At 41.6% G+C, this 13,879-nt stretch overlaps 2 protein-coding genes across 4 annotated transcripts in view; one reads left to right on the top strand and one right to left on the bottom strand.

Moving 5' to 3' along the window:
- Positions 1–5,393, bottom strand: part of AFTPH (aftiphilin) — a 69,310-nt gene extending 63,917 nt beyond the window's left edge. For 2 of the 3 annotated variants that reach the window (XM_023223927.1, XM_023223928.1), the window contains exon 1: positions 5,097–5,292. The gene's annotated coding sequence lies outside the window, so the exon portion shown is untranslated. Of the gene's footprint in view, positions 1–5,096 lie in introns of all 3 variants that reach the window. The other variant, XR_002734053.3, reaches the window with a different exon arrangement.
- Positions 1,878–7,460, top strand: LOC111550514 (WAS/WASL-interacting protein family member 1-like). The gene is made up of 2 exons (XM_031934220.1): positions 1,878–1,911; positions 4,557–7,460. Exons 1-2 carry the CDS (start codon positions 1,878–1,880, stop codon positions 5,594–5,596), a joined length of 1,074 nt encoding a protein of 357 aa, XP_031790080.1. The 3' UTR covers positions 5,597–7,460.
- The last annotated feature ends 6,419 nt before the right edge of the window (positions 7,461–13,879 follow it).

Here is a 13,879-nt window from a genome sequence, read left to right as displayed (position 1 = left end):
AGTCTGGTCTGCAGTGAGCCATGATCACTTCACTGTACTTCAGCCTGGGTGACACAGTGAGATTCTGTCTCAAAAAAAAAAAGTGATTTGTTTTTTGCTTGCCTATTTTCTATGATGCTCCTGTATGCTTCTGCAATAAGACTATTTAAAAAAAATTTAAATATGTATATGCCCACTATTTACTGAGCATCTATTACATACAAAACGGTGGTAGAACTGAGTAAAAGGAGTCTCAACCTTAAAGAAACTTGCAACTAATTAAGGAGAATAACACAAGAGAACAGCAAAAATAATGCATATGTTTTTTGCAGAATATAAACATCACTGCAGCAAAATGTGGCTACCGAGATTCTAAGAAAAATATCACACTTGACTGGGAAGAGAAGGAATGGTAAAAAGAAAAAAAAAAAAAAAGACTTCATAAGGAGAAAATTTGAAATAGGAAGGATTTAATTGACAGAGGAAATGGTAGTCACTAAAGATAAAGCATAGGGCCCCTGTCAAGGAACAGTAAGACACATAATAAAATATGGTTAGAACACAGGATCTATGAAGGGCACAGGGAGTAAGCTAGAAACATAGGTGGCGAGGGCCTTGAATTTTCAGAAGGGAGTGCCTCTGTAAGCTGAGTTTAAAAATGAGGGAATTATTGCAGGTTCCAATTCAAGAAACTGTCCTACCACTTCCCATCTCTACTGCTACCATCTTGGTTCATGCCACTACCACCTCTTCTTAACTATATCAACACAATTATCTTCTGACTCTGCTTCTACTCTTACATTCCACTCCTATAGTCTATTTTCTATATAGCAGCTAGACAGATCCTTTTACAACATAAATTATCTTACACTTTTACTCAAAAATCCTGCAATGACTTACCATCCCCCATAGTAAAAAGCCTAAGTCATTAGAATTTCTGTAAGGACCCTAAAACACTGCCCCTCTCACCCTCTAACTCTGATCATAATTCGTACTACTCTTCTACTTGTTCACCCTATTCTATTCACCCCGGACTCCTCTGCCACAATTCCTTGACTATTCCAGGCATACTTCCGTCTCTACCACTCTTCTTATTTGCTCCCCCTTCTTCGGGTTTAAGCCTTCTCTGACTCCACCTCATATAAAACAGCAAGCCCCACCAACCTCCCTTACTACTGGCTCAAAGCAAAAAAACTCACCACTCCCTATCCCCCAAAACTGATTCTAGTTTTCTGATGATACTTAACATCATCTGCCATTTTATTGCTATTTGCTTATTTGTCCCAAATACATACACAAACATGTGAGTACATACATATATACACAAAGAAACTGAAGCTGTAGGTGGGCAGATTTTTTTTCTTGTTTGTTCATTTCAGTATCCCCAGCAGCTACAACAGGGCCTGACAAATAGCAGGTGCTCAATAGATACTTGTTTTATGAATGAAAGGAAGAAGATAACATGCATGGTGTCAGCAGATATTTAATTGAAATGGTTTATGGCATACTGTAAATATTTACATAAAGAGAACCTACAGTAAATTATCATTTACTGTGTAATTTTCCTACGGGAATTGTTCACTAATACAGTGCCTGTAAATTAACCTTTAATTAATTAGCAATCTATCTTTGCAAGGCTTATCTTGAAGTTAGCTATTTGGAACAAGGGTGACAGTGACTGACAACCATAGGATGGAGTCTTAAATCATTATTTCCTTCCTCTTTTCAATTCTCCCAAATCAATAAGCAGTGATTTCCCCACCTTCTTTCTTCCTCCTCACTTAGTTCTGACCTTTATCTTTTTCTTGGGAATAGGTCTAATCCACAGACCTATGAGCCCCTATGCTAGGAGGGTAAGGCCAGAAATAGAAACTAGGAGTGTGATAAAGGACTGTTAAATGGTTGCCAGCAATAGAGAAGAGCCCAGGCAAGGTAAGTTAACACAGAGGAATCCGGAGAGGCCAACAATCCTTAATTAAATTTTTTTTTTTTTTAAACTTAGAAGCTCCTTGTATTTTAAAAGAAAGTCAACACAAAATAATGCTAACTCCTTCCAGGTCCTCTTTCAGCATATACAATGCAGAAAGAAGAGTGATACTTGAGACATGTTTTAAAGTTAAATACCTAAACTTTTCTTTCTTTCTTTCTTTTTTTTTGTTTGAGATGGTGTTTTGGTCTTGTTGTTGCCCAGGCTGGAGTGCACTGGTGTGATCTCAGCTCACTGCAACCTCTGCCTCCTGGGTTCAAGCGATTCTCCTGCCTCGGTCTCCCGAATAGTTGGGATTACAGGCATGTGCCACCACACCCAGCTAATTTTGTATTTTTAGTAGAGAAGGGGTTTCTCCATGCTCGTCAGGCTGGTCTTGAACTCCCGACCTCAGGTGATCTGTCCACCTCAGCCTCCCAAAGTGCTGGGACTACAGGTGTGAGCCACTGCGCCCAGCCTTTAAACTTTTCATTTCATTGTGAAGAATTTCATGCATATACAAACCTTAGGGGGAAAAAGCCGTAAGGAATGATCAAGTAACCATCACTCAGGTGTGTTAAATCTTAATATCTTACAAAGCCAACTTCAGACGTTTTTAAGGATGTAAAGATACGTTTGTAAACCCATGGGCCCCTCCTAGATCCTTCATCCCTCTCAAGTTCTCCAGAGGTCACCTTTATTCTGCTTGGTGTTTATCATTCCCATGCACGTTGTTATACTTTTGCTACACACTGCACAAATCACAGACAATATATAGTTTTGCTTGAGACTGTATAAATGGTCTGTCAAATGGCTGTCACTTACCAGCTGTTTGATCTAAGGCAAGTTACTTAATATCTCTGTGCCTCAGTTTCCTCTCTGAAAAATGAGGGATAATACTATTCACTACCTTACAGGTTGTGTGGATTGAGTGAGTTAGTACACTGTATATAAAGCATTTAGAAAAGTATCTTGCTCACAGGAAGCAATATGTATGAGCAACATATATATTGCTCATATGTTAGCAATTATCATATAAAGCTGCAAAAGGACTTGACTATATCTGATATATACACAAACTGATAAGAGAAAATGATTACCAAAATGAGATACGTAAAATCCATATAATGCCAGATTTTCAAAATAGTGTAAAAACTAAAAATACTTATAAAGTTCCGGCTAGAAAGATTCACTATTCTATTTAAAGAGGAATTGAAAGTGCTAAGAATAGAAGGAAAAACCTTTATTTTGGTCATCTACAAAGTGTAGGTAACATTAAATTAGAATATAAACACTTTATTTAAATAATTTATGATGATTTAAAAATACCTAAATACTTAGCGGCCTCCTTTTATGAGATTTGGGGGAAGAGTTGGGAGAGAAGGGGCAATCCCTTAATGAGATGCTATTCAAAGACTGCCTGCTAACGAAAGCACTTTAGATTTCACACAAAATAGAACATTATTTGGTACTCAAATTTCATTACATTTCTGAATTAGTTTTTCAAAAACTGTAAGCAGAACAAATGAAAATGTAAAATGATGTTTTATAATGGGATTCACCCAGATTATACAATTTTCATAAAGAAAACTGGATTGTGCAAGACGTATCAATGCTATTATTCTCGTTGTGATATAGGATTATTTTTTAATAGTCTCTAGCTCAAAAGATCAGCAAACATTAAAACTTAAGTGCCCTACATATTATGTGAATTGTAGTGGTTTCTTTCCAGAGGTTTTTGAAGATTTAGAAGTATGTACTTTGAAGATCAACTGATATATCTAATTTGATATACGGAGGAACAACTAGATCTAATGAATATCTGCTAGGTGCCATTTGCTGGGCTACATGTTTTACACAAGATCTTTTAATCCATCTGAAATATTTTTATGAACAAAATTTAGGAGACTACTACAGATACTTTGTTTAAACAAATACACCTCTGCAAAGTGTTAAAAATGACTACTAAAAAAGCCAACATTTAAATTTGGCAAAGCATATAAAATGTACGTGACTGTGCTAATTATATTAACATAATAATGTTGAAACATTTGTTGTCCCTAGAGTTTAGCATACATTTTAATGCCTAAGAGGTTAACTGAAAGCAACAATTAAGTGTAACATCAAAGATAAACTCTGTGTCTCCCCTCCACCAAATAAAATCCTCGGAATACGAGATGGAAGGAAGACTTATACCGTAGGAAAAGTTGAAAACCAAAGTTCTACTTTCCTTCTCCTAAAGTGAGAACTTTGAAACGGAACCATTACTTTTGTTTCATCCCCCCGCCCAATAAAAAATTTACATGTATGAGTCAGTTCTTCCCTCGGCCCCAACAGAAAAGACTCGGTATAACCAAGCTGTAACTTGCACAAAGCAACAAGGAAAAAAAAACCTTGCTATCCCCACTACTTTCCTAATAGAGCAAGGACCCTACCACCGCTCACCCCATACTCTGCCTCTGCCCCAAGCAAGACGCAGCACCTGCCAAACCAGGCGCTTAAAGAATAATGGCTCAACTTTTCAAACGCAATCTGGGGAGGAGACGCAGATAATTTCTTGAAGAGTGCAAGAAGACAGCAGAAAAGGTACTCTCGGGAAGGGATGAGTGAGCTTTGGGGCTGTGCCCTCTGCCTGTTGGAGGATTCCAAATTCGCTCGCTTCAGAGACCCTTGGAAGCAGCACTCAGGTCGCGGCCAGCCTCGGGCCTCGGTGAAGGAGGCAGTGTTTACACCTGTCACGAGGGAGGGGGAGGGAGAGCGAGGAAGCCCGAGCAAAGCCCCAAACTTCTGAACAGCTCCCAGGAGAACGCAGCCAGAGCGGAGCTTTGGGCAGGTGGAAGCAAAGGGGCAGGGAGAGGCTGCGGTGGCCGGATAGGGAAGGACTCCCACTTCCCCGGTCGGTGCTCGGGATGGCGAGGAGGGGGCCGTGCGCTTCGGGCGCCACCAGCGGCGTTCCCGCACTCGCCGCAGAAGAGAGCAGAGCCCAAGCCGGGAGCCCACAGGCCCGCAGAGCCGGCTCCGTCCTCGCAGCCCCCGGTTCCGCGGCGGGCAGATGCTCCCGGCCCGGGTGAGGGTCCGGCTGCAGGGCCGGCCCCGGTCCCCACCCCCTCTTTCGCCGGCGCAGCTAGGGGAGCGGAGCGGCGGCGCTTACCTGGCTCCTTCGGGGCGGCCGCGATGGGCATGGCTCAGGGGCCCGGGGAGGAACTGGCTCCCCGGGGAAGGACCGTCTATTCCGACGCGGAACTGGTGAAAGCGGAAGGCCGGCTGCTCACAGCCCTGTCAGCGCAGCAGCCCCATGGACACCCACCCGGAGTTTCACCGCTGCCGCGGGACCCCCATCCCACTACCCTCCGCCCTCTTCCGCCGCCGCCGCCTCCACCTCCTCCGCGGAGACCCCCCGCCCACTCCACACACTCTCCCATCATGCAGCGGGGGAACCGCTGCCGCCGACACGTCACTTCCGGGCGCAGGTGGCTAGGTCGGGACCGGGCGCTGGTGGGTGCTGTGGGGTGGGGGAGGACACTCCAGGGGAATTGGTGTCACAGAACGCTTACCCCTGCGCAGGCGCTGTCGTGCAGAACGCCGGCCGCCATTTTGGGTGCGGGCAAACTGCCCTTTCCTTTTACTTCCTTGCGAGTCATAGAGCTGTAGGGGAATAGACGTCTTCCCGCACTCAGGCGCCCGCTGAGGTTGCGCTCCCGGCGAGGAACAGGTGCTCCTCTCAGCTGGTTAACGTTCAGCTCAGGACCAGGTTAAGTCTTGCTCTCCAAATAAAATTGTAAAGGTTTGGAAATATAGAACCCGTTTTACGAAAAACCTGCTAGAGAGCATTCGTCAGCTTGCCCTTTTCGCCCGGAAAAACGACTTTTTCACTCACAGCCTGTCTCTTCCTCTTTTTAAGTTTATGCCCACAAAGGAAGAAGCTGGGTATTTAACAAATAACAAGAGATTGCGATAAATAGAATTTAAGGTGGGAAAGCAGCCGCCAAACTGACAAATCGTCTTCGAGACCAACAAAAAAATAGTAGTCCGAAATTTGGCTAACGGATGGAGAAGGTGGTCGTTTTTCATAGATCCTTCCGGGGAATATCCAGTGAAGCTAAAGAGATCACCATAAACTTCTGCATTCAAACGCATTTCTGGAACAGAGGTCGTAACAGATTTTGTTTCCATCATCAGTCCTGAGCAGTTGATTATTTGCGTTTTTGTTACCTTTCCTCCTTCTTTACCATGAATATCCGTTAGAACACCGGCCAGTGTAACCATCAGACTACAGGCTACAGGATTATTATTACTGTCTCGGATGATGAGCCCGGGGTCCTACAAATCATGAGCCCCGCCGGCTCCTCATTCTGCCCATATTTGCCAAACGTCTGCATCGTAATTTGAATAATTTAAAATAGTTCCGAAACATCAAAGCTCAGCAGTTACGGAAAGAAACAAGAACGGAAAACACCCCCTCAGGCACAGAGAAGTGTCCACCCCTTTGGGTGGAGGAATTATACAAATCAGGAGAAATATAAGGACAATAGCAGTTCATCACGATTTATCCCGCCTCTGCAACCTTCTAGACAAATTAACTCGGAGCGCTCCAATAGACCCGCATTTGTCTTTTTACTACTCAATCACTGTAAGATGTACGGAGACTGCATCCCTTTAAATGGGAGTATCAATTGCTTTGTGGTGATGCTGGATTTTGTGTTATTGCTCAGTCACTAAAGTAAGAAAAATCAATACGGCTTGTCAAATTTCTGCCTATTGTATTTCGCCCCCTGCTGGTTTAGCTCGTGTGCAAGCTTGAATTTGTGTGTAGAAACTAGAAATTAAACGAACACATGCTTTTCATTTTATAGCTCTACTAAACAGAAATGTCAAAATAAGAACATATGACTAGACCTTAAAGCAGACCCTACACTAAGAACATGTTTAAATGAATTTAAACTGCACTCCAGCCTGGGCGACAGCGTGAAACCCTGTCTCAAAAAATAATTAAATTGCACACCCCCCATCAGCTTAAAGTTTTGTAATAGGGAAACTGAGTACCTATTTGGTCAACTAACTTGTAATTGGTAATCTTACATGCAATTCTGAAGACAGTGCTCTAATGAAATTTTATTACAAAAGGAAAGTATTTGAGTGTTTTTAAGATGATAAATCTGGGAAATATAAAGTCCATTTCATTTGGAGTCAATGATAGTATTGTTTTTACTTACCTTTTAAAAATTATGGCCATAACTGCATTATCTAAGATTTGGCATCAAGAAAAGAAGAAGAAAAAATTACCAGTTAACATTTGTTGTATTTACTTCTAGTTTTTTTTTCCTGTGCGTACTTTTTACAAACTTGTAATCATAATTTAAGTAGATTTTGTGTCCCTTTTTTCACCTAATGTTGTGTTGTAGCATTTCCTCCCATCGTTTAATATAAAACCTTAATTTTAATTGGCTGCTTAGTAGTCAATGGAATGGCCACTATATGGATATTTTTCACTATTATAAAATCATACTTAGATGAACATTTTGTGTGTGTGGCTTTGTTCAATTTTAGGATTTTTTTTCTCAGTATAAAAGTTAATAAGCCAAAAGGCTATGAATGTTTTGTTGGTAATTTATCATCTCATATTATTTTCCAAGAGACTGCTAATTTAGAATGCCACCAGCAATATAGGAGTGTACTAATTTTACCACCTCCTTACCAACCAACAGTGAATAATAATTAAGAGGGGAAAAAAGATTGACTAGACTAAAAAGTGAAAACAATTTAATTCATTTTACATTGTATAAGAAATTAACAGACAAGAACAAAACCTCAGCAATGTGGGGGTGTTCTGGAAAGGCAATATGTGTAGAACCTGGGTCTATGACCAGGTTCTGTTGTCACTGTGATTTTGTATAAGTTATTTAACCTCTCTTGAGCTCAGTCTCCTTATATAACAAATGAGAGAATACAGTCAGATCACAGGTTCTCAACCCTTTTAGAACAAATAATGTTTTGGCACATATATCTCTTTAAGAATATGGTAAAATCTTTGGCTCTTTCTGTAGAAAAACGCTTTTATCCAGGGACACTCAAATTTCTCATCCTAAAGCTCATTCACGGAAGAGGGTCTTTGAACCACAGCTTAAGAAATATGCACCAGATAATCCCCAAGGTCCTTTCTGTATCTAAACATTTACCTAAGATTTTATTTATTTATTTATTTATTTTTATTTTTATTTTTTTGAGACAGGTTCTCCTTTCATTGCGCAGGCTGGAGTGCAGTGGTGCCATCACAGCTCACTGAAGACTCAACCTCCTGGGCTCAAGGGATCCTCCTACCTCAGCCTCCCAAGTAGCTGGGTCTATAGGTGCATGTCATCATGCTCAGCTAATTTTTTAATTTTTTGTAGAGATGGGGTCTCACTATATTGTCCAGGTTGGTCTCAAACTCTTGGGCTCAAGCAATTCACCCACCCTGGCTTCCCAAAACGCTGGGATTACAGGTATTATCTCACCACTACCTTTTGAAATACGTCCTTCATACAGTTTTATAAAAATAGGGTATTAGGCTGGGCATGGTGGGTGATGCCTGTAATCCCAGCACTTTGGGAGGCTGAGATGGGCAGATCACTTGAGCCCAGGAGTTCAGGACCAGCCTGGGCAACATGGTGAAACTCCATATTTACAAAAAATTAGCCAGGTGAGGTGGCATGCTCCTGTAGTCCCAGCTACTTGGGAGGCTGAGGTGGGAGGATCACCTGAGCCCATGAGGTCAAGGAGTTGTGATTGCACCACTGCACTCCAGCCTGGCTGACAGAGCAAGACCCTTTCTCAATAATAATAATGATAATAATGAGCAACTTTCCCAAAGTGTGATGAGCAATAGAGATTTTGCTTCTTAATCATTCCCACTGATCTTTCTTGGTTTTGCTTATCAAATTTATTGCATAAATAATAAAAATTACAATTTGGTGTTATAGTACTTTCTGGAATACTGGATATCTAGAACTTTCTGGACATATTCAATATATCAGGGAAAATATTGAATATTTCAATATTTAATATGTCTTAACCTATTAAGACAGTATTAATTTTATCTGTAAAATTATAGAGGTAGGGAAGAAACTGCTATTTGACTACATTATTTCTAGAGGTGCTGAAACTTTTTCAGCAAAATTTTTAAAGGCTCAAATTCTGTATATAAAGTTCTATCAAATTTTATAGAACTTTCCAAGGAAAAAATTTTGAAGGATGGGCTTCTGGTAGTGGTAATTGACATTAATACATAACATTTAAATCAAAGACCCCAAAGTCATTTCCTAGATTTATTTAGACATATTCTTCTGCCACATGAGGACACAGTGTTCCACCCTCTTTGGAGGATTCGGCAACAAGGTGCCATCTTGGAAGCAGAGAACAGCATACACCGAACAACCAAATCTCTTGGCACCTTGATCTTGCAATTCACAGCCCCCAGAACTGAACCTGTACCCACTCATGGGCTTACCACATATGGAGCAATATAGATGGAGTGTTCTCCTGAAGGGAGCTGCAGCCCAACCTTCTTCTTTATTCTAGTCTTCAAGCCTCTCTCTTGGCTCTGAGCAAAGCTTTGAAGGGCTCATTATGTGCTATACTGATTGCAGAAATGGTTCCACTATCAACCTGCTATGTTGTGAAATTCAGCCTGATCACCTGGAGAAAACATGATCTTTCTGAGCAACTTGTCTCTCTGGAGAAAAGTCTCCTTTATTTTGAAGGAGATTGGCCTCAGGGCACTGTGGAACAGGCAAGTGATAACTCTGTTTCTACTTCTGTCCCTTATTTCAAGGTGAAGAGAAGTGGAAACCTTGCTGTGAGTCATGACAAAAATATATATAGTAAAACATTAAAATTAATTTCACCTGTTTCTTTTTACGTTTTAAAACTGTAGCTACTAGAAAATTTTAAATCGCAATGTGGCTCACATTATATTTCTATTGTACAATGCTGAACCTTTGTTTAAAACCTACATCTGTCTTTAAATTTGTAGTGTAAATGTGTAGTCATAGGATCCAGGGAAATACAATAGAGGTAGTTTTCATGCAATTTTAACAGCTGCATGAAAGCAGAGATGTCTGTCTGCTTTATTCATTTCTATATTCCCAACTTCAAGAACATGGCCAGGTACGTGGTTGATGGCAATACATATTTATTCAATAAATGACATTCCCTTGAAGGAGTGGCATAGGTAGTACTAGAAAAAAATAATATATATATATTTTTTAGATGGAGTCTTGCTTTTGTTGCCCAGGCTGGAGTACAGTGGTGCAATCTTGGCTCACCGCAACCTCCACTTCCTGGGTTCACGCTATTCTCCTGCCTCAGCGTCCCTAGTAGCTGGAATTACAGGTGTGTACCACCACGGCCAGCTGATTTTTGTATTTTTAGTACAGATGAGGTTTCACCATGTTGGCCAGACTGGTCTTGAACTCCGGACCTCAGGTGATCTGCTTGCCTCGGCCTCTCAAAAGTGCTAGGATTACAGGCATGAGCCGCCACTCACAGCTGAAAAATTTAATGTATTTTTAATAGCTTTCTTGAGGCTTTGCTATTTATCATGTCTTTCAATGGTTTTATAATTATAGAGGTGTAATATCAATTTACGATCCTATCCTTGATTTTTATTTTTGTAATTTTTCTTTCTAAATTAACAACTTACTGAACACCTTTATGCACTCAGCTTCCTCTATTTCTGTGCTGAGGGACTGTAAAGAAACAGGCCTTGATTCCTGCCCAGAAACAGGAGTTAACAGTCTAGTTGGGGAGACAAGACCAATATACCTGAAACAATTGTCACCTTGAAACTTCTGATTCTATCAAATGGAGAATAATTAAGTGCTGAAGCTGCATAGGATTGACAATAAAAGTAACAAGTTCAAAGAAGAGGAAGATCTGCTGGAATAGTTTGAGAAATGTTTCCTTTCAGATATGTGTTTGCCCCAGTGTATACAATTGGTTCTGCTGAGGAGTACTTCTCCAGGCTCCTTGAGGCCCCATACATTAGGCCCTCCCCTTCCCAAGAACCAGCCCATCCTCTCTGAGGGGGTCCCAGAGGGAGCTTCTCTCAGCCCTATGCTGTTCTAGTGAAGTATGGTTTGTCCAGGCACTGTTCTCATGTTGCAAGTCTTGAATGATCTCAGATGTCTTTGGAGCCTAGGATCTTGTATATAAAGAATTTAGGGATAATCCCCTCATCGTTATTTCTCAGGAGCCCATGACTTTCACTTCAAAGTCTTTAACATGTTCCATGTCCCCCTAGCTCCAAAGCTACTCTCCTGGCTATCTCCTCTTCGAGTCTTCATTCAGGTGGCCCCATGAAGAACGCCAGTGGAACTTCCCATTGCCCCTTGGGAACTCTAACCAGATCAATGCTGTGAACCCAGAAGCTGCTCCTGGCCCTGAGATGATGCTCCTTCAAGACTGTCCCAAGCCTGGGCAACATAGGTAGACCCCATCTCTACAAATAATTTAAAAAATTAGCCAGGTGTGTTGGCACACACCTCTGGTCCCAGCTACTTGGGAGGCTGAAGTAGGAGGATCACTTGAGCCTGGGAGGTTGAGGCTGCAGTGTGAAGTGACTGAGCCACTTCACTCTAGCCTGGGGGACACAGTGAGACCCTGTCTCAAAAAAAGACTGTCCCCCACACTTCTCTGTTGCAGCCAGGCCTAGGATGCTGACATTGTGCTGTCAGAAAGAGGCAGCTTGGTATATGAACAGGATCAGCGTCAAAGTGGCATTGGCCCAGGTATGAATGTTAGCAACATCATGGAACTTTGCAGAGAACTTTCCTCAGCTGCAAAAATCAAGAAAATGTTCCCACCCCACAGAGTTGCTATCCACCTGAAATGAACTAATGTATGTAAAAGATTCCTATATTGAGCCCAGTATTAGTCTCTTAATGGAAAACCTTACTGTCACCAAATTGACTTTCCCCCAGACCAAAGATTCTCAAATGGGACAATGCTGACACAAGCCCCTCCCCACCAACCTGGTGACATTTACCTATGTCTGGAGACACCATTAGTTGTCACAATTGGGGTGGGACTACAACTGGCATCTAGTAGGTAGAGGCTAGAAACACCTCTAAACATCCTACAGTACAGAGGAAAATCCCCCAAAATGCAGAATTATCCAGCCCAAAATATCAGTTGTGACAAGTTTGAGAACACACTTGTTTCAGAACACCCTAAAGCTGCCAGTTGCCACTGATACTGCCTCAGAGAATTCTGTCTACTGGGGCTGCTAATTCTGAGTCCCTCAAGTGTCTGCTGCTGCTGCCCTGAACACACTGCCACACTGGCTTTCCAGAGATTGTCAGTGCAGAACTCCCTGATGACATTTTGGACCTCTGGTGTGCTAGAGCTGACGAAGATGATAATTCTAGTGCTCTAGTCTGTGCCCGTATTGAGTGCACCAGACTCTAAGTTCTTATAGCTCTGTAGGGCCCATGAAATACGTGTTGCTGTATTGTATTGTTTTTCTTATTAAGAAATTAGAGCAGTCGTCACCCGGAGCTGGGCAGGAGAGACCTGTGCAGAGGCTGTGCTGGGAGCTTGCCCTGGGGTAGAGGAGGGTCTTGTGGGTGGGCCCTTTGCTTCCCTTCATTAATACCATCAAGAGGAGCATCTGTCCTCTCAGGTGAGGGATTCAGCCCAAAGCCAAGGGCTCAGAGGCAGACAACATCCTAGGGGGCTGGTTAACACATCTCTCTACTACACCTTTGGTTCCACTGTGACCCTGTCTTAGACTATTTTGCCTCATCCAGCCTGGTAGGTATTATTTTTGCTTCGCTGCCTCCCTCCCCCACCCCCACCAAAAGACAAAGAAAATCGAACACAGTGGCCTCCTGATGTGATGCAATGTAAAGTACACAGATACATAACTGCACGGTATTCTTGCCAAACATATTTATCCTGGAATCTAAATAAGCCTTTAAATTCAGCTTCCAGTTTACAGGAAATACTGGAGAAACCAGTTAAATGACTCTATAAGGAAACAAGCATGCACATATAGTATACGGATTATTTTACAAGACAGATAACTTGGTCTCTTCAAAAGTAATATTCTAGATTAAAAGAGACTTTAGAGGATTAATGACCAAGTGAAATGCATGGTTCTTAATTGAATTCTTATTTGAATTAACCATTTCTAAAAGACATTTTGGAGATAGCTGAGGAAGTCTGAATATGGCCTGGCATTAAATATTCAGGGAATTATTGTCAATTTTTTAAAGATAGAATAATGAGATTACAGAGATATAAGAGAATGTCTTTACTTTTTGCAGATGGCCAAAATGTCATGATGTCTGTAACTGAATAGAAAAGTGCATAAAGCACATGCAAAACTTACCTGTACCTGATATTAGGCTGCAAGCTCCCGGAGGACAGGGAATACCTTTTTCGTCTTTTGCCCCCACAGCTCCTGGAATAAGTCTTGACCTACTTGTTAATGCTTGTTAAATGGTTAAATAATAAGCAAATAGCCAAAATAAAATAAATGCCCCCTTTGAAACCCTGTTTCAGGACACCCTAAAGCTGCCAGCTGCCACTGATATTGCCTCAGGTAATTCTGTCTACTGGGGTTGCTAATTCTGGGTCCCTCCAGGGTCTGCTGCTGCTCTCCAAGACTTAAAATCACCTGGGGAGCCACAATGTCACACTAGCTTTCCAGAGATTGTCAATGCTGAACTCCCTGCTGACATTTTGGACCTCTGGTGTGCTGGAGCTGATAGAGACAATAATTCTGGTGGTCTGGCCTCTGAGCCCATATTAAATATTCAGGGAATTATTGTCAAATTTTTAAGATAGAATAATGAAATTATGGATATGTAAGAGAATGCCCTTACTTTTTGCAGATGTCACGATGTCTGTAACTTATTTTAAGATAGTTCAGGAAGAATACTCCATATACAT

Source organism: Piliocolobus tephrosceles, chromosome 15, assembly GCF_002776525.5.
Source record: "Piliocolobus tephrosceles isolate RC106 chromosome 15, ASM277652v3, whole genome shotgun sequence".
Taxonomy (NCBI): Eukaryota; Metazoa; Chordata; class Mammalia; order Primates; family Cercopithecidae; genus Piliocolobus; species Piliocolobus tephrosceles.
This window is presented reverse-complemented; position numbering and strand designations above follow the sequence as displayed.

What these genes read in the sequence shown, in the direction of transcription:
- LOC111550514 (XM_031934220.1), top strand. Translation starts at nt 1,878, where the DNA reads ATGGTTGCCAGCAATAGAGAAGAGCCCAGGCAAG. An exon ending in TAGAGAAGAGCCCAGGCAAG is followed by an intron (nt 1,912 to 4,556) that starts GTAAGTTAACAC and finishes GGGATGAGTGAG; the next exon opens with CTTTGGGGCTGTGCCCTCTG.